Source organism: Montipora capricornis, chromosome 9 (genome assembly GCF_036669925.1).
Source record: "Montipora capricornis isolate CH-2021 chromosome 9, ASM3666992v2, whole genome shotgun sequence".
Classification (NCBI taxonomy): Eukaryota; Metazoa; Cnidaria; class Anthozoa; order Scleractinia; family Acroporidae; genus Montipora; species Montipora capricornis.
In genome coordinates, this window is record NC_090891.1 from 22,145,686 (window position 1) to 22,172,813 (window position 27,128).

At 39.4% G+C, this 27,128-nt stretch overlaps 1 protein-coding gene across 1 annotated transcript in view; it reads right to left on the bottom strand.

Annotated features, from left to right (window-relative positions):
- Positions 1 to 2,137: 2,137 nt before the first annotated feature.
- Positions 2,138 to 27,128, bottom strand: part of LOC138017426 (von Willebrand factor D and EGF domain-containing protein-like) — a 43,344-nt gene continuing 18,353 nt past the window's right edge. Inside the window, exons 3-6 of the mRNA XM_068864515.1 lie at positions 23,709 to 23,998; positions 15,660 to 15,755; positions 14,510 to 14,815; positions 2,138 to 2,230 (exon numbers count right to left, since the gene is read on the bottom strand). Of these exons, the coding sequence (XP_068720616.1) occupies positions 2,138 to 2,230; positions 14,510 to 14,815; positions 15,660 to 15,755; positions 23,709 to 23,998 (785 nt within the window). The remainder of the gene's footprint in view (positions 2,231 to 14,509; positions 14,816 to 15,659; positions 15,756 to 23,708; positions 23,999 to 27,128) is intronic.

Here is a 27,128-nt window from a genome sequence, read left to right on the forward strand (position 1 = left end):
TGTGTTTATTCAAGTTGGCGGAGGCCGTGTAAGTTTGTCGAGTACGAGTTGTTCAGAGTTTTACTTCGTGGAAACTACGTTCATTTTGGAATAAATCTTCTTGTTGTTGTTCCGACAACCCTGCGTTCAGTTTAGTTTGCAAACTACCTTTCCTCAAAACATTCGTACTCGTAACACCTGGGTTGAGCCTGCAATTCAATCGAAAACCAGTATCTGGTCAACGGTCAAATTTAAAACAAACAGTTCACGTTGGTGAACTTTAAGCTTGAGCCCGCGATGTGGTCACATGATACGTCACGTGATACTGTCAGCGGATACCTTGTTTTGACAGGTGTCAATTGATCAAAACATGGATGTCCAATATCAAAGATGTAGGCTGTAAACTAACATGATACTTGTCACATTGGCATACATGGACGGATAGACGTACGTACGTACGGACGGTCGATGACGTCATGGCTATAAAACCAAGATTTCTCGTTTCGATGGGTTACCATATTTTCTTAACAATGGTTCTCCGCGCGAGCGCGCGCGCTCCGCTAAAATTATCGAGCTATTACATTCTAGTGATCGGGCCAATTGATTTGTGTTTTGTATGAAGTATTATCATCAGACGCATTCCGACGAGAAAACAACACCAGCGCGAAATTTCTGTGAATTGCTTTCAGTGGTTGTTTACCATTTACCAAAAAAGTCCGGAAATTTCGGTCGGAATGTAAATGGTAGCCTATGTTGGTCTTCCCAAACGGAAATTTTCCGGAGAAAACGGGAATTCTTGGAAGGTAGTCCAAAATTCCCAAACGGAATTTGACAAAGGGAAAACGTTTACCATTTGCAATCCCCCCTGACTTTGCCTCCCTCCAGACTCTCTCGGTAAACTTGAACGAATTTTGTAAATGGTACACGCCGATCCCAACTAAATTTCCCATTCGGGAGTTTTTGCTTACCATTTGAATAACCCTAGTACCAACCAGTTTCTGCTTGTAAATGGTAAACAAGCAGTGTCGTCGCGAAATCTTACTGCGATAACTCTCGAAAAATGTAAAAAAAAAATAGTCTCGCTACTTTTCGAAAAGCACATACGGTAAAAAGTACGCTAACGTCTGAAACTTTCGTGACTTGGAGATCGACCGCAAAGCCGTAAGATTCACTCAAGGTAGATTTTTAATCTTTCCTTACCGTAATATGATTCACGATGAAAAAAAATTGTCTGGGCATAATGTCCGATCACAGTTGAGATTTCACTACGGTCGGCCAATGTCCGATGACCGACTGTTATTTGCCGCCATGCATTGGGTATATGATTTAAATCAACTAAGCAAGCTTCAAGGGAGGATTCATAGAATATTACAGGCTCTTTCATATAATGGAATAATAAACAGCAGCACAACGAATGTTTATTGGCTCTTGTTTTTGTTTTTTGCTTTTTTTTCCAGGTAAATGGTTTTTTTGGTTCTTGCCTGGAGATGGGAAAATTGCTCTACGCTTACAAATCAGAACTCTTATTTACGAAACCACACCTCACTTATTGTTTAAGACGCTCGTGGCTGACCGAATCCACTCCTCATTTCACGTTTCTACAGAACTGCCTGTCCAATGAAATTCGAAATGGTGCTTACAAGGTTAAACGATCATTAATGTGCCATTGTTTTGTTCCGACTTTTTTTCTTTTTTAAGAAGTGTACAAATTAATTAATAGTTAACAATAATGTATTCCATGAGCGCGCGTTGGATATGAGATAGTACCAGTCTCATATTCAACAAGCACGAATGCAATCATCGTTTTATTAAATTCCTTTAATTCTGATTGCTTGGACAATGAGTCATTGTTTCCCGTAAATCAATCTCTCAGCCACGGAAATAGACCATTTTACAGTTCTGTGCTCAGTTACCAGTAGCTAGGCTAGAGTTGACCTTGCTTTGATACAACCCTTATTGCTTTTCTTATGTAAATCATGTCGTTGTAAATGCTGACGAGTTTCTATTTATATAAGAAAAGCAGTGAGGTCTGTATCAAACAAGGTCAACTCCTGCCTCGCCTTTATTTAAAGGCCTCGGTAACTGAGCACAGAACTCTAAAATGGTCTATTACCAGCCGTCATACCGGCCACATAAAGGAGTTTATTAGTAAATATACTTACGGTCCAAAGTCAAGCGGTTTAAGTGTCCGGTAATGTGGATCTCCCCATGATGAGCACTGCTCTATCTCTTTTGGTGCCCTTATATGTACCTGAAAGACGTACAAAAGAAAATAAAAGTGAGAGATATTACGGAAAGAGAGGAGATATTTCAATTCCCAACAGAATAGGGAAGACAAAAAATACCTCAGTAGTCATATAACATCGAGTTAATCTTATGAGGAAGGCTGGAAACGGGCTCTCTCGTATCAATAAAGGATCGAGATATTGTAGTTGAAATCACCGAACCAATTCAAATCAAACGTTTCCTTCACGTGATTTATGTCTTCCCTTCATCGGTGAAAATAACAACAACAACAACAACAACAACAACAATAGGCACACTTTGCGTACGTATGGTATGCAGTAACTTGACACAGTGCTTTATTCCATAACTGTCAACTGAGCTGCGTTTTGTTTTCCAGGAGATTCAAATAGACCACCTTCGATATATCAAAATTCAGCTTGATAATGAGGCTTAGAGGACACAAGCAAAAGAAATGAGTAAACATGTTCATTCAGTTTCCTTTGTTTGTGTCCTCTAGGCCTCGCTGCCAAGCTGAATTTTAATATATCGAAAGTGGTCTATTGTCTTTGCGTAATATGTAGCCCTAATAGTACACTATATTATTTTGGTATCGTAAATCATTATAGTGCCATGCCCTGAGAAGATATGTGGCTACTAGTAAAATACTGAACCCAGAAATATTAAAGAAAATAAAAGGGAATCGAGAAACATTGACTGGCTGACATGACGTTTCCTTCAACTTCTTGCTCACAGCGAGTTTAAATGGTGTACTCTGAGCGTCTGACAGCTTTCCGCAACAAAGGTTCACTAAAGTTATTCCTTCTTCGGCGGGGTTAGTATCTGGATAGGAGACCTCAAAATATATGGCTTGCAGTCAGAAACACAGGACCCAAAATTCTATTTTAACGATCAAAAATGCGAACTAAGCAAGGCACAGATTTTGTTGGCCTTCTTTATGCAAAATAAATACTGATGCAAAAGTAAATAAATATTGATACAAACTTTTTAGGAAGAGCAGAAGGAAGTTTTTAGGAGCAACAAAATTTGCGACATGAAAACAACATAGATTTTGTGCCACGAATATAAAAAGTGACCATCAGCGAAAAACATTTTGGGAGATTTTTGCTATGTTCAATTTCTATTGTACTTTTGGCTGCACAAGTAAATCGCAAAATCGAAAGTGACATCGATTTCGGCGGCCGCTTGTCATCAAGTTTCCTTGCGTGTTACTAACAACTCACGAAACAAAGGATGCATCTGTGATCATGACACTTGAAATAATGGCAAGGCACTGGGTTTTTGGTTTTCTTAGTGTTTTTTTTTCTTCCAATTGTTATAAAGTTCGAAAAGAAATGTGCAAATTCAACACAAAGATCACAATCGTCCAACTCATTGTTTCTGCAAATTCAAAATTTTCCTTTCCTAGACGAGGTTATTTATCACTCGGTAATTCCATAGTTTTGGAAATACAGTATCGCTCAGAAATACGTTAACCAAAATACCCGCACCAAACCTGTATATATGTACGCGTATGTGCGAATCACCATACGCGTATTCTCTTATAAATATACGCGCATATGCGTATACCGATGTACTCGTCTGCCTCATTATCTAGCTTATTGTTTTGCTTATTGTTCTAAAGAATACATGTAGCTTGACAGCACTAAAATAGAACACGACTGCGAACTACATGACGAAGACGCACTTTCACAAACAGTTGTCGTGTTCGGAATACGAACCCACGCACGGATGTTACTTTCATCTATAAACATGCAGTTCAAGTTCAGAGTCATTTTGTTTCACACTATTTGTGGAGAAAACAATATATATATATATATATATATATATATATATATATATATATATATATATATATATATATACATATATACATATATACATATATACATATACATATACATATACATATACATAGGGAGAACGAAAAAATGAGTCGCTGGCAAACTTCTCACATGTCTAGTATATTTTAATCTCGTGTAAACGTTTCGCCCTTCGGGCTTCTTCAGTACGCGCTAAAAACTAAAAACTAAAAGTACCTGGTACAACTGAACTTGCGCTATATATATATATATATAAAGTTCTTTGGGCTGACCCCTGATCACTAGTCGGGTGTGATGACCACTACACTGTGTGAAACCATTTGCGATCCTCCTCGGCGTGATACGTTGTTGGCTCAAGGGATCTACTTAATTGTCTCTTTACATTAATTACCCTTGTCCGCCTGTGAATCACTTGTTGATCCAGCGTTATCACATAGAACAACTGGCCCTTAGGGAGTCCCACGGAAATGTCACACATTAAATGATTAATCAGCCATGTTGCCAGCATGGTTGTCCTGACTAGTGATCAGGGGTCATCACACCCGACACCCGACTAGTGATCAGGGGGACGTGGGTTCAAATCCCGCTCAGGGCAATTACTGTTTTCCCCAGAAGTTGTCCAGTGTTGTGTTTCCTGTAACTTTCTCTCAATATCTCCTCAACTTGGACTGTGAATCCATTTGCGATCCTCCTGGGGGTGATACGTTGTTGGCTCAAGGGATCTACTTAACTGTCTAGATATATATATATATATATAGATGTACCACATGTGTGGGACATTTGGGGTGGCTTTATAAGCTTAACCTCCATCCCAGACATCAGCACTGCACTGATGAGGCCCAGAAGGCCGAAACAGTACTGTCTGGAAACAGTACTGTCTGCAGTTATATATATATATATATATATATATAAAGATGAATTTCTGGAGTCGGACTAGTTCAAAAACATTTAATTGCTACTCGGAGTTTCATGCTTCTAATGAAGCAATCATCAGGCAACTGGTCAGTTGCCTGATGATTGCTTCATTAGAAGCATGAAACTCCGAGTAGCAATTAAATGTTTTTGAACTAGTCCGACTCCAGAAATTCATCTTTATTCACAGCTCTGGTTTAACCATCGAGCACTTTTATAGCAGATGAAGTCTTCAGTTTTTCCACTGGCAGTCATATATATATATATATATATATATATACATCGTCTAATGCTACAGAACTGTTTCGTATGGTACAAGTACCACACTCATCAGGCAATTTTAACGACTGAACTGTTGAAATTGGAAAGCTGGGCATTCAGGCTTTTTTCTACAATTGCAGGTGTCAGGTTGCGGTGTTGGTGTATTTGCATCTGAAAGAACGTGTTTGTTGTGTGACGATATGATGGATTTCATGTTTGGCCTGAATGCTCACTCGAAGGAAAATGCCTTCAAACTAACGTAATTTATCAAGCAACAGTCACCACCGAGACAACAACTGAAACCTACGTTGGACTAGCCACAAACTTCAAGGAACGCTACAGGAATCACAAAACATCCTTTCGACATCCAAACAGAAGAAATGAGACAGAGCTTTCCAAACATGTTTGGCACTTACAAGATGCAAAGAAGCCGTTTCAAATTAAATAGAAAATTCTTAAAAAATGTAGACCCTACAGCAATATTAGCAAGAAATGTAGTCTTTGTCTGAATGAAAAATTCATAATCATGTGTAAGAAAGAACTGTGTAGCCTTAACAGAAGAAACGAATTAGCTAGTTCATGCCCCCACAGAAACCGATATGTACTCCCGAACTTTAGAGTAACGTAAATTTAAAATACCGACATAGAATCCCCTCATATCAGGTTTTGTTACCTAGCAGCTGCTAAAATGTAACGCATTACTATAGCAACCATTCAAATTTCCGTATTTAACTGCCAGCTTTCCAATTTCAACAGTTCAAAATTGCCTGATGAGTGTGATACTTGCACCATACGAAACAGTTCTGTAGCATTAAACGATGGTTACTTGTGAAACCGAAACTTGTGTAAAGTCATAGTTATTGCTCCTCAATCGATTGAGTTGAGCGCTCTACGAAATACGTTCTACTCAAAAAAAGAAATTATATATATATATATGTATGGGTTATTGACCAAGCGTGAGGTCAAGATGACTGGATATTGGCCAAGTTCTTTTTTTGCGTGTTTATGGACCGAGACGAAGTCGAGGTCCATAAACACGCAAAAAAAGAACGAGGCCAATATCCAGTCATCTTGACCGAACAATCTTGGTCAATAAAGGATTTATTATATGACTTAAAACACCAAAAAATGATCTTTGATCTTGCGGGACCAAGCGAGAAATCCCGAGCGGGCAGTATCGCTCCATCTTGCCCGCTCGGGTAGCCAATCAGAGCGCGCGATTTGGTTCATCTTGCCCGCTCATGGAGCTAGTCATATAATAAATATATATATATATATATATATAACTTTTCCAAATGGTCTGGATAGCACAAGTGTTACTAATATTTTAAAAAATACAACCACACTTTTGAATTTTCGGAACATGTTTCGATGTTTCAAACATCATCTTCAGCCATAGGGCGTGTAACATTAAAATTTTTTACAAGATAATTCGTATATATATATAATTATCAATACAATGATTCTTTGTAGATTAAATGTTCGTTACAAGTACGTAATTTTCAAACGAACCAACAATATTATAGAGAACACAACTGACATAACGGTAAAAGTTTAAAAATGTAATGCTAAACTGACATGATCAACTTGTTTGTTGAGTTCGGGTTTCAACCGCTCAATATGGAAGCTCTCCTTGATTTTGAGTTGATAGAAAGAAGTAGCATTATCAATAATTTTGAAGCAATAAACATCAAAATTATCGTGACAATTTTTAGAAGAACTAAGATGCTTGAAAATATGAGAATTTTTGTCCCGGAAAAGGTGCTCATTTACACGTGTGTAGAAATGCCTGTTGGTTTCACCAACGTAGCGAGCACCACAGCCCGCACAAGTAAATTTGTATACAACACGTAATTTAAGAGAATCCGGAATGAAATCCTTTGGACTAAAAATGTTGCACAGTTTGAATGGAGAGAAAATTACTTTAACATTTAAATCCTTGCAATACTTGTTAATAATAGATGAAATTTTCTTTCTGGTATAAGTTGAATAGAAACCGATGTAAGGTAGTTTGTAAAAATGGTAGTTGGATACATCATGTTTAGGGGCTTCTTTTGTAGTAACATTTCTAAGATAACCTTGAACGGACTTGTCAATTAGCCAACTGGGAAACATATTACGTTTCAAAATAGTAGTTAGAGTATTGATATCGTTTTGAAAACCCTGAGTAGTGTTGTTAATTTTATATGCCCTGTCGATGAGAGTTTTAATTAACCCTAATTTGTACTGAAAGGGAGTAAAACTGAAATAATTTGTAAGTAGACCAGTGTAAGTCTTTTTTCGAAAAACAGAAGTGATACAAGAACATTCATTGTTACTTGATATCTGCTTGGATAATAATACATCTAAGAAAGGCAATTTGCCATCTGTTTCTGTTTCCATTGTAAACTTAATGTTGGGATGGCATTTGTTAAGGTATAGAAAAAACATATCTGCATCATGAGAATTTTGAAAACAACAAATAATGTCATCTACGTATCTGCGATAATATAATACTTGGGTACCGGTGTATTTTTCCAACCAAAGCCTTTCATAGTGACCCATGAAGAAATTCGCTAATACAGGGGCTAAAGGTGAACCCATTGCCACTCCATCTATTTGATCGTAAAAGCAACCATTGAATAAAAAATGAGTGTGGCTAGTAGCAAAATTGAATAGTTGTTTAAGATGGATCATGACTAAAACACCACACGAGTACATACGGGTAACATACGAGTAACATACGAGTAACATACGGAACATACGGATACATACGAATACATACGACTGACATACGAGTAACATACGAGTAACATACGGATACATACGACTAACATACGGATACATACGAATACATACAAGTAATACGAATGTTTTTCTCATAAAGGAAGCTCTAATTATAAGCCTTGCAAGCATTTTTCACGTCAGCAAACACGTACCCGGCTCAGTTTGAGGAAGGAGGGGGTGGTGTTGATAGACCCTCCAAGGCTTTCGTTAAATTTAGTCACAGTAAAATAAATTCACATGGAGTGCAAAACCCTTAAGGCGGCGAAAGACGAGATACAAAACCCTCAACTTGTGGCGCAACATTGTTTCGTTGCAAGTTCTGGTCGATGTTTCGCGTTTTTCACTTTGCGTGATCAACTTGACCCGCAAGAAAAACATTTGTTGTGGGTTGAAGAAATGCAGGGCGCTGAGTGGTTGATTTGCTAGTACAAGAGCACATTTGTTGCGCGACAAGTTGTGAGCTTGATGAAAAACGAGAAACAAAGCCAAAACTTGTTGCTCAGAGTAGATCTTCGCTCTACTTTTCGCAATAACTTTCTTCAACCCGCAACAAACGTTTTTGTTGCGCGACAAGTTGATCATGCAAGGTGAAAAACGGGAGAAATCGACCCAAACTTGCAACGAAATAATGTTGCGCGCCAAGTTTAGGGTTTTTGTATCTCGTATTTCGCCGCCTTTAGCTTGCGCAACAAGATGACAGTATATTTTGGATGTTGCTCTCGTAGATGATTATGACTGTCAGGCCAGTTTACATTTAAGACACGTAAGGAAGTCAGAGCAGGTCTGTCATAATCTTTTACCCCATTTAAGCTTTCTGGCTTGATTTTGCACTGATTTTTTGCACTGATTTATCATAGGCAACTTAAGCTGAAATAGTGAAATCAAGATGGCGAATCTGATGACGTCACACGACATAAGCGACATCCAAAATATATTGTCATCTTGTAGCGCAAGCTAAGGGTTTTGCAATTCATGTGAATTTATTTTACTGTGACTAAATTTAACGAAAGCCTTGGGGGGTTGATCAACATCCCCTCCCTCCCCCCTCAAACTGAGCCGGGTACGTGTTTGCTGACGTGAAAAATGCCTGCATGGCCTATAATTAGAGCTTCCTTTATGAGAAAAACATTCGTATTACTCGTATGTATTCGTATGTATCCGTATGTTACTCGTATGTATCCGTATGTTACTCGTATGTTACTCGTATGTTAGTAGTATGTTAGTCGTATGTATTCGTATGTATCCGTATGTTCCGTATGTTACTCGTATGTTACTCGTATGTTACCCGTATGTACTCGTGTGGTGTTTTAGTCATGATCTTTAAGATGAACTTTACTTAGTTTTAGGTCAGGATTCATGTTACCATCAATTATGGCGTTGACAGCTAAATCAATCGTCTCAGATAAAGGGAAATTTGTAAAAAGGCTAGTGACATCATAGGAAACTAGAAACTTGTCGCTGAAATCAAACTGTTGAATCTCTTGGACAAAAGAAAACGTATCTGTTGCACAAAACTCTGAGGATATGTGGGGTTTAAGCAAAGAACAAAGATACTTAGCTAAGTTGTAATTGTAAGTGCCTATAGATGATACAATGGGTCTGAAAGGAGGTGTGATAGTTTTAGGATCTTTGACTTTATGCAATTTAGGTAGACCATATAACCTAGCTGGTTGGGAACCAGTAGGATAAATTTCACGATAGATGTTACAATCTAAGAGGCCGTTTTTCTTAAGTTTACGTAAAAACCGCAGTAACTGACCTTCCCTGCGTAGAGTGAGATCAGATTCCAATTTTTTAAATTTAGAATTGTCACTCAACAAATCAACCATAGCTTTATTGTAAACTACCTTGTCAAGAACTACGACTCCGTTCCCCTTATCTGGTCTCAGGATGATGATGTCCTTGTTATGTTTCAGTCTTTTCAGTATTTTATGTTTCTTTAAGTCATTCATTGAAGGCTTGAAAGAGTTCACATAACGGGTGGCTAGATGCTGTATCTCATTCCGGACTTCATTGGCTTTGGTCTTATCCGAAAGATGTCTCTTGAGGTCATCATGGAGAAGTTCAAATGTCGTGAATACTTGACTCTTGCTTACATGCGGAGGTTTTATGGCAAATGTAAGACCAAATTTCAGAATATCAAGTTCTTCGTCACACATCTTAGAAATGTTACTACAAAAGAAGCCCCTAAACATGATGTATCCAACTACCATTTTTACAAAACTACCTTACATCGGTTTCTATTCAACTTATACCAGAAAGAAAATTTCATCTATTATTAACAAGTATTGCAAGGATTTAAATGTTAAAGTAATTTTCTCTCCATTCAAACTGTGCAACATTTTTAGTCCAAAGGATTTCATTCCGGATTCTCTTAAATCACGTGTTGTATACAAATTTACTTGTGCGGGCTGTGGTGCTCGCTACTTGGTGAAACCAACAGGCATTTCTACACACGTGTAAATGAGCACCTTTTCGGGGACAAAAATTCTCATATTTTCAAGCATCTTAGTTCTTCTAAAAATTGTCACGATAATTGTGATGTTTCTTGCTTCATGTGTGTGTGTGTTGTGTAGAGAGAGTAAACACCGAACTTCTTCCGTGGCCACAGAATTATACAGAATTAAAGAATGTTTTCAAAGATGCAAATTAACTATAATATGGGTTATGGGTTATAAGAGAGTGTGGTGACCAAAGTAGCCAAATGCTCTCGAGTTGGCACTCACCAACTTAAGTATAGACACAAGCTTAATACGGGACCTAAATCTAGCTGTTGAGTTAATTCCGGCGGTAGTGTGCTTTGCAGTCCTTGGAAATTGTTCGATTTGCATAGACGAATACTATACTCGTTGTTTTTAAAGTTCAGTTCTTGTATTTGAATGGTGTTGCGTTTGCTGTCACGTCTACCTCTTGTTGCGAGTCGTGTGCAAATTTTGACAGGTGGTACGTGCGTGCGTCGGCTCGTGAGGACAGACACGTTTTCTATTTGTGACGGTCACTTCTTTTCATAAAAAAATCTTTATTTCCACGAAAAGGCACACCATCAATAAACATGCAATTCTCGGAAATTGTTCGAGTTTACCTCGAATAACGAACGAAGTTCTATTCCTATTTGAAAGGTTTAACTGATTAGAGTGCAATGTGAAGTGCTAAGTAACTACCCCATATAAACCATGTGAGCGTTAGCCCTACTAATCGAAATGGGCCCACACAAGGGCAGAGAAAAACTCTGACCAGGGTGGGAATTGAACCCACGACCCGCGGGTTAGATCACCGCCGCTCTACCGACTGAGCTACAAGGTCAGACGGGAGCAGCCGTGGGAACTGAAGATGTTAAAGTTACGGCAAGTGACATGTACAGGTACAAGGAAGGATTACGTTTTTGCAAACGTTGGCCGTGTAGCACTTATATTTAAACAGACTTAACTGATTAGAGTGTAATGTAAAGTGCTAAGTATCTTCCCCATATGAACCATGTGAGAGCGTTAGCCCCACTAATGGACTGGGCCCACACAAGGGCCGAGAAAAACTCTGACCAGGGTGGGAATTGAACCCACGACCTTCGGGTTAGATCACCGCCGCTCTACTGACTGAGCTACAAGGTCAGACGGGAGTAGGTCGTGGGAACTGAAGATGTTAACGTCAAATAGCCAACGTTTGCAAAAACGTAATCCTTCCTATTTGAAAGGTGTTGCATTACCTGTCACGTCTTAGTCTTGATGTGAGTCGTATGCAAATTTTGATACATCGTTGTTCGGGCATTCCCTTCTACTTGCTATTAGTTGAATACCGCAATCGATGCCCGCTTTTAAAACAAGCAGTATCAAATGATCCGATACTAAATAAATTTTTTCCCATGCATTTGTGAGTCGGTCGCTTCTCTTCATGAAAAGTCTTTAATTCAACGGAAAGGTAAAATGAAAATGAGTTTTTGATTTATCTTTCGATTGTTATTTTTGCCGGTTTTTATCTCAGTGTACCCTATCCCGTGTTATCTCAGTGTTACAACAGGAGACGGAATGATTTCCGTACGGGTCCCTACTTCATTATGCATGCAGAATAAATTAATCATTCATTCGCACTGTTGTTTTGTATAACAATACGTATGGCTAATTTGTACTTACGGGATGAATAAAAATGGATCTCATTTCTCTCTCCCTCCCTCTCTCTCTTCTTTCCCCACATCGCCCACACACACACACACAAAAAAAAAAACCTCTAAGAAGAAAGAACAAAGCTCAATAGTCCCAAAGGACGTCTATTGTTATCGCTATTGTTTTCTTGAAACAAAGGAGTGTATGCATAATGAAGTAGGGACCTGTGCGGAAATCTTTCCCAGGAGACAGTAGACACTATGCCAACAACCATCATGATAAGGATTTGTATGAGAATCCCTATAGAAGACTTGAGGAGACAATTATGCGAAAAAATTCTCAATTAAAAAGCCCAAGCTTATTGCCACTGGGACGTTTACAAAACATGGACCCCAGATCCATAGACCACCACTTTGGACCTGGTCCATGGACCTCTTCATGGACCCGGTCCATGGACTACCCCTGTGGACCACCCCTCATTTTGCAAAGTTAAAGTTGAAAAATCTTTAAACGAAAGAGGGCGCTGAAGCTCACACTGTGATCTGGACAATTTAAGCAATTGTCTCTTTGTAGACACTTGAAAATTCAGGTGACCTCAACGGGATTCGAATCCATCCATGACCTCTGCGATACCGGCACAATGCTCTACAAACTGAGCTTTGAAGCCACTCAGATGGGAGCAGGTCAATTTGTTAGGCTCATTTGTTCTGGTGAAGGACTTTATCAATGAAATGAACTTATATTTGAAAAGCGGGTTTTTGCTAGACGAATCCCTTTGGAGACACCAAATAGGTGGTATAATTGTCTACAAAACAGGCAACTGCTTAAATCAGTAACTCATAACTAGGAACGAACAACAGCTCTATATTCCCGCTAATCAGAATGCTGTGGAGCCCGATGACCAATCACAAGAAACTAACATGACGTCATAGCGTCACCTAACCGGAATTGTCTTTGTCTGCAGAAAAGGTAGTCTAAAAATAGATAGATCGTACATGGGCTCCTGGTCTATAAAAATATTGTAACATAGGATTAGCTCCTAGTTGTGGACTCTTGCTTAAAATAAATTTCCAGATGATTGCGAGGATCACATCTCTCTTTTTGTCTGAATATTTTTCTTCTTGTAAAACGTACTTAATTTACAAAATGAGGGGTGGTCCACAGGGGTGGTCCATGGACCTGGGGTCCATGTTTAGTATACGTTCTTGCCACTGTGGGTCCCTTCCTTCCTGTGTGTTTCCTTTTTTTTTTCCAGATTCGACGCGATTTGAGTCATTTTCAATTCCACGGTTGTCAACGGTATAATAAAATCCCAAAGCTGGACACTAAATTCTCAGGAGACCACCAAATTGAGTCAAATATTCTTGGATAAAATGTTCTCATGGTTACAATTCCTAATCGGATTCAATTGACAAAAATTAAACTTTCATTTCAACCCACCAACAAAGCAATAGCAGCCCCGCGAGCGACCTCAGGCCGTAGTTTGCCCACTCGATAGGAACCAAAAACATTTTCCAAACGAGGATTTCTCGGAAATAATGGACGGTTGAACTTTGTATCCGGCTTTGAAACCCTGCCCACTTTAACAAAGGGTCCTGGTCCCAGTTGTTCAAAAGGTGGATAACGCTATCCACCGGATAAATCACTATCCATTAGATAGCGCAATTGGTTTCGCTATGACTTATCCACTGGATAGTGATTTATCCGGCGGATAGCGCTATCCATCCTTTCAAAAACTGTGCCCTGGAGCGCAGTTTGTCAACGACACATTTTCTTGAATTTGTTTTTCAAGTTTCTCAACACGAAGGGGGTGTGACTATCATCGTGATTGGACGAGGGAGACAATGCTGTCATGACGGGACCCAGGGGGTAAAAAAATGTGTCATTGACAAACTACGGTCTAGGATCCTTTGTTAAAGTGGGCAGGGTTACAAAGTTCAACCGTCCAACATTGCCGAGAAGCCCACGTCCCGAAAAGTAATTTTGGTTCCGATCGAGTGGACAAACTACGGCCTGAGGTCACTCGCACGGCTGCTATTGCTTTATTGGTGGGTTGAAATGAAAGTTTAATCTTTGTCAATTGATTCCGATGTGGAATTGTAATCGTGAGAACATGCATCCAGGAAAGTGACTCAATTTGGTGGGCTCCTGAGAATTTAGTGTCCAGCCTTGCGATTTTATTATACAGGAAGGAAGGGATGCACAATGGCAATAAGGGTAAGCTTTTTATAATTAATTGAGAATTTTTTTCGTATAATTATCTTCTCAAGTATTAACGCTTTTATCGGGATTCCCATAGAAATCTTTATGTTTTTGTTGGCTTTCGCTCCCACTGAGCGTGGGGCCCTGTGTAAAAACTAATGTCAAATTGTTCGGCATTCAGTTGAGTGGAAAGACAGAGGAAATTTTAAAAAAAGTGGAAATAATTACCCAGATGGTCGGAAGACCAACATCACGACGCCAGAATAGACTGTTTTGATGAAAAATTTTTGGAATAACAGGCTTGAGACCCTCGGAGACTTCTTGCCCACAGGAAGCTTTCACAGTTATTTGGATAGGGTCGACTCCTTTGTTAAGTTCGATTTCGCAGCCTGTCAAAATTGTCACCTCCCGCGGTGTAAAGAAAGTTAACTTTGGAAGACCACGAATAGTTCGGCGGACAGGTATTGTTGGCGTTATGGTGATTGGATGAAGCTGAGTATCACAAGCTTCCAAATTAAGTACAGTAGGGTGCACCTGAAAACGCAGCAACAACAACATGAGCTTTATTTGCATGACTGCAATCATTGACAGTATTCAAAAAGCATCCACATTTTAAATAAATAAATAAAAAACAAACATAACAGTAGAAACAAAATTAGACAAAAACAATCAAGAGACAACACTCCAAATCGATAATTAGTTGTTACGTGAATCACTGAGTATAGTAATGGGATAAGCTGCATCGTTCTTTTAAGATAATTAAAAGATATGTATCGTAGGAATTCATCAATTCGATGCAAGGCATCCAACAAAAACTGGAGAGGCGTTTTTTGATTTGATAGAATAGAGTACTCTAGAAAACGAAAAACAATTGAAAGTGAGTTTCATCTTCACTTTGATTACATTTACTTATCTAGGAAATTCTTTTTTGTCTCAAAGGGTCTAAATATGTCTTCCCCTCCACGATCACGAGTTTGCGTTTGCCAATGCGTCATCTGACAAAGGCTTTCAAAGGCTTTCAAGTTAAATCTATAAGATTCGCAAGGAATTTTAATTGTACGACAAAATTTTAATTTGTACGTTGCTCAGTAGTGTATGATGCATTTCTGAACACATCTGAATAAATGAGAGTTACTTCCTTTCTTCTACCCACTCCCAAGCAAATTCAACCATGTCGGTAATACGCAGATTAAACAATCATGAAATAACTGCCAGGTCTGAAAGACGCTTCTCACACCCGGTTTATCAAACCACTGATTTCTGCTCTTGTGAATGAAATTAGTTTGAAGTTGCAAACAAATCTCGATCTCCCAAAGATAATCAAATGAATCGAAATTTTCCCCCGTCCCTTTTTCTCAAAGTTAAGCAATGAATTTACCTTAAGCCCTGCAAAAAATGGCACTGGAACTCGTTTGGGAGAAGACCACACGTTCTCAGGTGAAGTGGTAAATTTTGCTGATACTTGACAGGATATCTGTCGCGAAAACAAAAAAAAATCCTTTAATATGGACAATTAAGGGACCGATCAAACGGTTGTTGTCACTGACAAAGGTGTCTGCATCAAAGATTTTAAGATTAAACAGCAACCCGATTCTAAGGCTTCCCCAACACCGTCACGTGCAGTGGGTAATACCGCAGACACGTAATAAAAGCTCAATCTTTTTTCCACGGTGCCAAGGCAAGTGTTGGCAAATGTGCATGTTGTCGTGTTTTTTGCGCTCGAATATAAAGACCCACACTTATAAAGCGGCATTGGGGTCAAAATTGACTTTCCAATAGGGAAAGGCTCAACGAAAAAGTTCACTTTCATATTGGGTACAGGCAAAACGTACTGGGAACAGGCACAAGGTATCGACGGCAGGCACAACGTATCGAGGACAGGCACAGTTAATAGTTAATAGAGACAGGCAAAACACAGAGCACTCCTCTCTATGCCCCCAAATTGAAAGCACAGCTTGTTGCGTTTTTAGCCCGAACGGAGTAAAATTATGACCATATTTTAGTCCTCTTATTTAACATTGTTGTTAGCTTAAGGGGATGAGCTATCTGCGTTGGAGTTTTATTCCTCTCCTCCTCTCCTCCTCCAATGTAACAATTGTTTTCTCTTTTCATTTTTGAATAATTTCTGTGTTCTCCATCCTTAGTCTCGCGCAATTAAAATATGGACTAAAACCAATATGATTTTTAATATAAAGGAACTATTGGGTCATTGCGGATCCATATACTCAAGGAATACTGTTAGTCTTCTGGATAAGTCTAAAATATGGGTTGCCTCTTCGCGTGCGAAATCTGGTAACCAGCACGTCGCAGTTTCCCAGTGACAATAATAAATGTAAATGAACCTGGCGTATAGAACCTATCTCATCTTTGACTATTAGGATGGAATAGATATGATCCTTACGAATACAAGAAGAACGTTTGAAGAAGTACTTAGATATATTGAAATTGAAAGTTCAAGTGAGGAATATGCGGACTATAGCAATTTGCGTGACAAATGTGAAGGGGTTCTTAACATCAAGATGTCTTAACTTATTTATCAGCATTTATAAATGAAGCTGAGGAAATTTTGTGATGATAGAGGATATTTTGCGAGAATCCAAACAAAATTACCAGGCGCATGCAGTCCAGTTACAAAATGCTTTTTCTGGTTGCCCTGGGAGGCCAGCTTTTAACCTTCCAATTCAAGGGATATTCTTCAGACGGTTTGTTGAGAACAAGTTTAGTGTATCTGCCATGGCAAGCATGCTAAACATCAGTGAATCGACTGTGGACTGTCAATTTCAAGGAATGGATTTCAAGAAAGTCAATTTCATCTCAATATGCCAACTTAAGTGAATATAACAGTGACTTGAATAGCATTGTCATGGAGATACTTCAACAGTTCGCAAAGTCTGGGTATAAGCATATGATTAGCTATCTTCTTGCAAGAAGGTGCAGAGTGCAGGAAAAGCGCTTTAGGGAGTCAATGAGAAGGGTGGACCCACAGGGTGTTATTGGAAGGTCTATTTCACTGAACATAAACCAAAGAAAGAGACACATTGTTTGTACACGAATATTCACTGGCCTGTATTTTATTCGGGCTTCATAGACTCGATTCTCCGAAGACTACAACTCCGACAGCCTTAACGTTCCCGAAGATAAACAGTATTCCCTGATTATATGGATCCGAAATTACCCAATAGTTCCATAATATATTAAAAAATCACATTGGTGTTAGGCTACATTTTAATTACGCGAAACTAAGGATGGAGAACACAGAAATTATTGGAAAATAATTGCTACAATGGAACTGAAGAGAGGCATAAAACTCCAACCCAGATAGTTCATCCCCTTAGGCTACCAGCAAGGTTAAATAAGAGGGCTAAATTATGGTCATAGTTTTACTCCGTTCGGCCTAAAAGACACAACAAGACTGAAACGATTTGATTGTGGTGACCGCCATTTTTAATGTGCTTTCAAATGGCATGCATGGAGAGGAGTGCGCTGTGCCTGTCCTCGATACGTTGTACCATAGTTAATAGATGTAGGCTGGTTATGAAACTCGACAAGTTTATTTGTTTCATGTTTTTATTCGCTTTTTTGGCCTTGACCCTGCGCAAAACCCGACAAAAACAAGCTTTTTCGGCAGGATAACCAATCAAAAGCTTCGACTAATTTATTCGAAATTAACTTGCGAACCAAAAACAAAAGATTGTGCAGGGTCACGGTCGGTTCAACATCTAATTGCGACTGTATTGTTCCTGCTTTTGAAATTCCCAGGGTTTCATAACCAGTCCCTAGATTAACTATGGTTGTACCTGCTTCTATTGCGCTGTCCCTGCCCTCGTTATTTTCAACCTCGTTCCCAGGATCTCCATTGTCGTTGAGAATAGACCCTGGTTTGGGCTGGTTACGTGTCTCCCAAAATCTGGGAGATTTGTAAAATTTGTGTTTGGGGAGGGGTGCCAGTGTAGGCCTTGCGAAGAAGGGAATCACAACACATTTGATTTTTTTTGTGGCCAGACGATCATCGACAAAACGTTTCACGGCAAGGTATTGAATGTATTGCACATGGAATTCGACGTGAAAGACAAAACGTTGCTGTCAAATCGATCGGACGCAACAGAAAATATACTCGCGTTGTTTCAATTTTTGTAGGCCCGTGAGAAGATCCGAATTCAAACTTCAATACACTTGGACAAGCTCAAGTGAGCTGTTGAATTGAGTGATAACGGAGGATACCAATAGTTTGCGACATGTTTAAAGAAAATAAAGTTTAGTCGTGAAAGAAAACAAGCGGAACTTTTATCCATGGGAAACAGACATGTCCGGCGATCGATCAGTCGGTGATATACATTTTTGTCACGTATCGACCTCAAACTAACTGTGCAGGTGTTTTATTTTGTTCTTTGATTTTCGTTTGTCTTTCGAATGCTAAACAAGGTGATTTCTAAGTCACATGCTTGTACAGCGAGTAGACAGTTTTGACTTTATATTTTAATAACTTCGTGTAAATTGTCGCTGTTTTATCTTTGCAACTTCACACCTTGCTTCAGCGTTTAATTTATAACACAAATTGTGAAGTATATTTTTTAACGCCGGTAAATTAAAAGAGACATTTTATCAAGCAAGCGAAGCGTGTGGTGTATTTTTTTATGATAGTGTAGGTTCTGTAGAAGCAACTTTAGCTACTAAGGAGATCTTCTTTTTTTGCGAAGTCAACTTCAATCGCCGCTCGACTTCGAAGGCTTCGTCTATCACAAAAGATTTTGTTTTTAGCTTGACCGCTTTTGCGGGAATCTCCTGTGGGAATATAACATCAGCTGTTTTGGCCTTTTTGAAAGTTACATTCTCGAGCAAAGATGTAACATTTATTAAACAAAATACCCTGTGAAACGGTTACGCTTTCGCCCAGTTGCGGGTCAAAATGTGACGAAGACTCTACCCCAGTGGGAAAATGTTTATCCAGGAGAGCCACATGACCGGTGCCAACCTGGGAACGAGGTTGTGTTCTTTGTGCCTATCCCTATTGCACTGTGCCTGTCCTCGATACGTTGTGCCAGTCCCCAATACATTTTGCCTGTACCCAAAATGAAAGTGGACTTTTTGTTGTGCCTGTCCCTATTTGAAAGTGAATTTTGACCCCAATGCCGCTTTATACACACGCCGCTTGCGGTAAGTCCAATCTAAAAGACATTGGTGAGCGAACATTTCGAAGCGGGTCATCCCGCAAACTCAATCAATCAATCAATCAATTAATCTTTATTTGCCTCAATTCTAAAGAATATAAACTTTAAAACATACAGTTAGTGGCGAGGAGACCTCTAAAAAAACCATAGGTTTTTTAGTTTTTTAGGAGAGGTCTCCTTGGTGATATGTGAATACGAAATCAATTTCAGCAAAAGGTGAGCGTAGAAAACGAAATGGAAAGAAAAAAAAGAAATCAAACTGCTATTTAATTTCATGGCTTCATAGTTTATGTTATGGACTTTTATTTTGAGTAACACTTAATTGTTAATGAAATCAACAAACTGTCTTTTAAAGGAAGACTGGAAAGGGATGTAATTGAAAGTGGCAAAGCATTCCAGCTTTTTGATCCTTGATAGCGTATAGTGAACTGCTTAATGTTTGTCCTGCACATATGGAGCCAGGGAAGAGATGAAGCTCTAGGGTCATAATTGTGAGTTCGATTATTTGTAAAGAATAGATTTTTAAAAGGCAAAGGTAATAAATGGTGGTGGTATAGAAAGATAAATTTTGCGATGTAGAGAGAATTTACCTTAAATTGAAATATCTAGGATTTTCAATTCAGCAAATAGGGGGGCAGAAGGCACGCGGAATTCTAAATTCGTTATGGCTCGCACAGCTCGTTTTTGAAGAAGAGATTTAAGTTCGTGACATATGTGGAAGACCTGACTACTGTACAGTAAGTTAAATAGGGATAGATTAAAGTATGATAAAAAGATGTTTTGGTTTTGGTTGAAAGAAGAAAGCGACACCTATATATAATACCAACGGATTTAGCAATTTTTTTTTACAAATATAGCCTATGTGAGATTTCCATGTAAGAGCTTCATCAAGATAGACACGTAAGAACTTCACTTATGTTAGTTGTTTAAGTTGCACATTATCAAATAAAATAGAGGAGCTCTTACGGATTACTCTTTGTTTTGGCTTAAATATGACATAATTCACAGACAGTTTGTTGGATTCCATCCATAAGCTGACATCAGTCAATTCGTTATTCATTACAGAAATAACACGACTAGGGTTAGAGTTAAAATAAAAAATACTAGTATCATCTGCAAAGAGAGATCACTAATCAGTAAAAAACAAAAAATAGTGATCCTAAGATGGAGCCCTGGGGCACTTCGCATCTAATTATCTGGTCGGAAGAACGGGTTTCACCGTACTGTACAATCTCGTACCCAGAGTCCTCGGGGTTTTTGGCCAGCGGGTGAGCGCCCGGAGAGACTCTGGGATAATCGACTCCATTTTCCCAGAAAACGTGGGTTCCGGTCTTATTACGTACGCTTGAGTTTAAACGGAAACAGAAAAGAGAAAACCGTAAACAGTAGAAATGGCGGGTTGAAAGTGCTCGAGAAACAAGACTTTTAGCCTTACAGACAGAGAAACTGGAGAAATGATCATTGGCTTGCTGTAAGAGCAAGTGAAGATGAAACCTCTGACGCTTTTGGTAAGTGTATTTTTAGTGTTTCAGCATACATTCCATCGTTCAGAATGCCATCGTGCAAGCAACACGATCGACAAATTTTTTGTGGAAACGACACAAATGTCCTCTTCTACTACAATTTGACGTTTCCGTAACTCTGCGTGGCTTCGACAAGACCTTATTCCACGGATTTCTCCTCAAAGAGACTGATGTATTGTTTTTCCACGGTACTTTTGGAACAGCAACAGTAATCACTTTTTAGCAGCGTGGGAAAATTCCCGTGCGGTATGAGACATAATTCAAACTTATTATTTTTGTGATTTATATATTTCCGAGGTAGGAAAAATCAAACAGCACTGAAACTGGTTTTAGATTTTGAATCTCCCGCCAAATTCTGGGGCTTCCGAATTACTTACCCACTTCCTGTCGGACTGCCATTGTTACGCAAGCAGCCAATCAAAAATATAGTTCAAGTCGATTATCCCAGAGTCTCTCCGGGCGCTCACCCGCTGGCCAAGAAGCCCGAGGACTCTGGGTACGAGATTGCGAACTGTACAAATTGTATACTATTTGTCAGATAACGCTTGATCCACTGCAGTGCTGGACCGCGAACTCAAAATAATAAAGAAATAAAATTTCTTACTACAATCAAACCAGAAATCATATGAGTCATCAATGAACAGGAAATGTGCATATTCTATTGCTACAGACGACAAAAAGAACATTTACGAACCTTTGAAGCCTAGTTTTCATATGTCGGGAAAATCCCAGGCGCTCAACTCAAACATGTTATAAGTAGCTGTCGCAAACGCGCAAAACATTGGTTACCAAACTATGACGAGAAAAAGAAAAATGCTGTAGACGTTTTATCAAATGTTTGACCGCCTTCAAGTGCTATTTCAAAAACGAGTGCTTTCGGGTTTCATCAGGGTTCCAAACGCTCCAAAACAATAAAACCACTCGGCCTGCGGCCTCGTGGTTTCAAATGTTCTCTCGCATTTGGAAAACTGATGAAACCCGAAGCACTCGTTTTTGAAATTTCTTCTCCAACAAAGAAAATTAGTTTAAATTTTCATTTGAATAAGTTTTCTGAATTGAAGTATTGTTTTTCGGTAAGCGGAATGTGAATTCGTCACGTACTTGCTGCTCTGTGACAATTTTCGAATATTCATCATGTCACGTTGTTACCTACAATCTTGGACAAAATTGTTGACAAAATTCTGCTTTTGGACTAACTACGATCACAAGTATGAAAAACAAGCTCCCTTTTTGCCCCGCTCCCTGATCAATTTTGCTAGACGAAACAAAGCATGTCGATCCTGGGCTTATCAACATTGGTTGTAGGGGGAGGGGGATGGCTGATAGGGTGCGATATTGAGGACGTAGTGCGCAAAGCAACCCCTGTTTTTAATATTCTCAACCCTTTTGTCCAAGATGGTAGCTGTTTGTCAGTTCTGAGCGAACACGTTGCTTCGCAAAGCAAATGGCATAGTGCAGATTTAGACCTCCTAAAACTAGCTAAGAAGAGGAAAAGTGTGTGGCCAGCGCCAGTTTGAGTATTCTGTTAAATGCAGGGGTAGGTAGTAAATTAGTACGCCTTAGAACTGGGAATTTCTAACGTTACTGCAAATTTAGGTCGAAAGTGTACAGCAAGGTTGGAAGTGAGAATTTAAGTTAAGAAAAAGAATGGCCCTTTCTGTTTTGGGGAGTTTAATAACTGTACCTTTACATTTAACGTCAGCAGTATATAATTTAGGTTTAAAGTTTGTTTTGTACAATGTGTGATTAAATAAAATTGTTTATCATCATGTGTTTTTCTTTCTTTATGAATATGCAGATTAAGAAAATATCCATCCGTGGTTTTCAACTCGTTTTTCATTGACCATAATAAGATGCTCTGGTTGGGTAAGAGCTGTATGAATAATTAATGAGTTTAAGAAATTATTATACCCAACTCAACAAAATGATGTTAACTTGTTTAAACACTATCAAACAGGGTGGCCAAACCGTAAAATCACGGTTTGGTCACTCAAAAAGATTCTTTTATGGCATCACGCTTGTTAACTAGTAATTAGTGTTGAATTATACCAATGTAGGCCCGTTTGAAACGTCGCATTTTACATGTGCTGAATCTAATGCAAATGAGCGAAAACAATAGATTTTTCTCATTTGGCACATGTAAAATGCGACGTTTAGAACGGGCCTTAAAGATCACGTGTGTTATACAATGCAGTGCAATACAACAGCTTGCAGACTATGCAATTTGCATTAAACACTGACCAGCTTGATCCCTTTTGCTTTCCAGAATTTGTCTGTTTTTCTTAAAACTGTCTGTCACGCACCTACTCTTCCCCGAGGATGCCACAAAAAGACTATAAACGAATATCAGATCCGTTTCATACGAATGGTTTTCCTTGTTTCGTTGCCGTTGAAGGCAGTTACATTTAAATAATGCAAATTTGCCACAGGCAATCAACCCGTGTTTGTGTTTTACGAATACATCACCTGGGGAACCCATTGTGGGCTTTTTAATGCAACATATAGAGGGCGATACTTTCCCTAGATAATCCCTACAAGGAAGGGGTAGTGTTGGTCTCTTTCAAACTGGTACAGAATTCCAGTCTTTGCGCGATGTAGTCGCATAAAATGTCTTCATTCCCAGGGTTTATTAATTAAACTGGGAAATAAAATCCCCAATCAAATTTCTATAATTGCATTTTCTGCTAAGCTACTTTCAACTTTCTATAATAACGTCATGGACTTTTGCATTCTTACCGACTGACCGATAGTATAGCTTTCGCCAGGAAGGCTGAGGGAGATAAGATTTGCATCTGGGCAGGACTTTTCATTCTCTTTCCCAGGTAAAAGGCCTCCGCATATCGTTTCATTTTTCAGGGTTTTTCCTTCAGCGAACCACTCAATCGAGTAGCTGACATTTTTCCATTTTTCGATACCATTTAGGATTGCCACTTTGCAAACGAGGGTCACAGATACGTGCTCCTCTTTTTCAACATAGGTGATCTCCGGGAATCCAAGGTTGTCATTGGAAAATGTCGCTGGTGGATCTGATAAAAATACATATGAATAATTATACCAATGAATTGCATTCTTCAGCTATCTGGCTTCTCACTAGCGGTATGTTTTCACATTCTCCCTTTCTGTTTGTTTTTATTGCCCAAAAGGTGACCACACAAAAGCACTTGAAAAGTTAACAAGATAATTTTCGTTATCATAATTACTACTTTATCAGGTCTTATCACTTGCGGGCAAAATTTCTATTGCTAAAAAGCTCACGATCCTGTCGCGTAAACATGCCCGCCTGCCTGTAATGGTTTCTTAAGCCAGAATTGAAATTCTCGTTCTCCCGGGTTGTTTGCACGCGGAGTCAGTCGAACCTCTTAACCCCAAGCCAGTATGTAGTAGAACACTCTTTACTTTATTTGGCCTCAGGGCGTTTTCATAAGAATCGAAGCGAAGCGGTCAACTGAAAAAATTACATTAAGAAATCACTAAATATCGTGGCATTTATCGCTTAGAACGAAATCACAAATTATTATGCATGTGCTGGTGCTAATAGAGATATTTGATCGATTGAAATCTAACTATAGCTCTCGCTAGAATGACAAATTTACGTAACAATACAACTATCAACAAAAGAAAAACGTTGCTTACCAACGTTCGCGGGTCCTGATTATTCTACTAGAATTTTTCTCTGACTTATTTTTTTAAGATCTTGATCACAAGGGGTCTTAGCTTGAACTGATTGCGAGCTATGTTTGTCTGACATTTGATGCATTAATCACGGTAACGTCAATCAAATGAGAAAGTTTCAGATTTTTCCCTGGGCGGATCCATTTCGGTGAGTCCTGCAAGGAAAGAAGAAATTCCTTTCTCCATCTGCACCAAAATTAGTTGGTTAGGTGCTGTCCTCGTCACCACCATTTTCGGGAATAGAGTAAGAAAGAGTATGGAAGTGAGCGCTTCTGCAGAGCCAGGCGCTGTGATACTTTCCGTCGTTAAGGACCGACTGTTAGCTCATGCCTCCGCTTCACACATGAAAGTTCGTAGGGCTTTATCGTTCCTTTGCTGGCCATTTTTCTCCATTAGGGCAGAGAGCACACTTCTCACGGTTCTAATTTGTCACTCCCATCGCTCCCATAGTCCGCCCATGTGACTGGCATAGAGGAATTTAGTTTGACTTCAATCCAGTCGCAATTTTCTTTCAACATATCTGCCTTTACGTTATCTTCATCCGTTCCAGCTAGCGCTTCATTTAGTCCTCTTCGTGCACCAATGAAATTTGAACCTCACTACGCATCTGCCGCACTGGACCACGTGCGCATATGAAGCGGCGAGGGGCGTTGATGTAGGAGTCCGTATCCAGGGAGGTGGCGACTTCAAGATCAATAGCTCTTGAAACCAGGCATGTGAATAGGACTCAATGCCTCATAAGATACTTGCGCCCTTCTCTCGTGTACCAAGGGCCAAAACAATCCATTCCGTAGTAAGCGAAAGGAGGAGCTGGTTCTAGCCTGTCTGATGGAAGATTTGCCATTTTCTGCTCCTGGACATTTGCTCTCACTTTCCTGCAAGTGACGCATTCGTAGATCAACCTGGAAACCACTGTGCCACCGCCTGTGATCCAGTAGCCGGAGGAGCGGATTTCGTTAAAGATAATTCCCTTTCCTTGATGTAGAGCTTTCTCGTGGTAGTGTCAGGCTAGGAGCTTGCTGATATGTCCCTATTCTGGCAGGACAACGGGATGCTTGATATATCTTCAGAGACACTTGCTTGCTTGACGCGTCCACCTTTCATTGATCTAGGAATGGATCTAGACGGTTGAGGGAGCAGGTTCCTTTAGTATCCAGGATCCTAGATCTTGAGTCATCTACTCTTATGCGGGTTTGTTCTTCCTTGAAGGATTCTTCTTGCGTGTGTTTTACGATTTCTTGTTCTACTGCATTTAATTGTTCCACGTTTACCGGCTTATACTTGCATGATGAAGATCTTGTCTTCAATCCCCCGGTTGTCATCTGCTTTCTGCGAGCTCTTTCTACCAGGTTCCTTTGAGAAAGAAAAAAAGAAAAGGAACAAATCCCACCATTTTCCGACTGGGATTGCCATACTGGCAACCCGGCTATCTACATCAGTCAAAAGTATATAAAGTCTTTTGATTTCTTATCAATGACAACATCTTCTACTGTGGAATGGACTGTATCCAAGTAGGGTCGTGGAGCTGTTTCCCCAAGCCAGGATGCCGTACGTAACACTCGGAATAATTGTTTTAAATAAATCTCTGCTAAGGTCTTTACAGGAAGAATATAGTTACTTCATTCTTTTCAGAACCCAACCTTACTCGCAAATTTTTTTTTAACATGAAAAATATGATTAGACCATGAAAGTTTTATATTCACAATTAAGCCCAGGCAAGTTGACGATTCAACTGTTCGAATAAAGTCAGAACCAAAATAAGGTGGAGGCAGAGGGCTAACAAACGGAGACTTTCTGATTAACATAGCTTCAGTTTTGACTGGATGAATAGTGAGTTGATTTCTCTTGCTCCACAGTAGCACATTATTTACCATCTTGTTGAGAGCAGAAAAGACTTCTTCGACACTACGACCAATATAAAATAAGGTAGTGTCATCAGCATATAAAGAAATATCTCCTATACCCTCCAGACAATCAGGAAGGTCATTAATAAAAATAGTGTACAGCCGCGGCCTCAATACGGAACCTTGGGGTACGCCAAAACAAACCCAGCCGGGAGAGGACTTGCAGCCATTTACCACAGTAAACTGAGATTGATTAATAACGTAGCACATAATCCACTCGTGGATGGAGCCAGATATACCAATAGCTTGAAGCTTACGCGATAATAGAGAATGCGAAACAGTGTCAAAAGCTTTCTGGAAGTCTATAAACACCGCTCCAACAGGGAGACCATTATCTAACGCAACAATAGTTTCCAACTCTCAGTCATAGATATGAGCATGCTTTCGGTGGATAGGCCTCTGCAGAATTGCTTCTTGCTTTTAATGCCGCACTCTGCATTACGCAGCAACGTTGTTATCTTGTTCCTTGCACGCTTATAGTTAGACCAGTTGTCAGCAGACAAAGGAGAACCATCTCAGGCCCTGAGAAGTTTCTGCCTCCTGTTCATGGCTTTTCTTATTTCAGAATTCATCCAAGGAA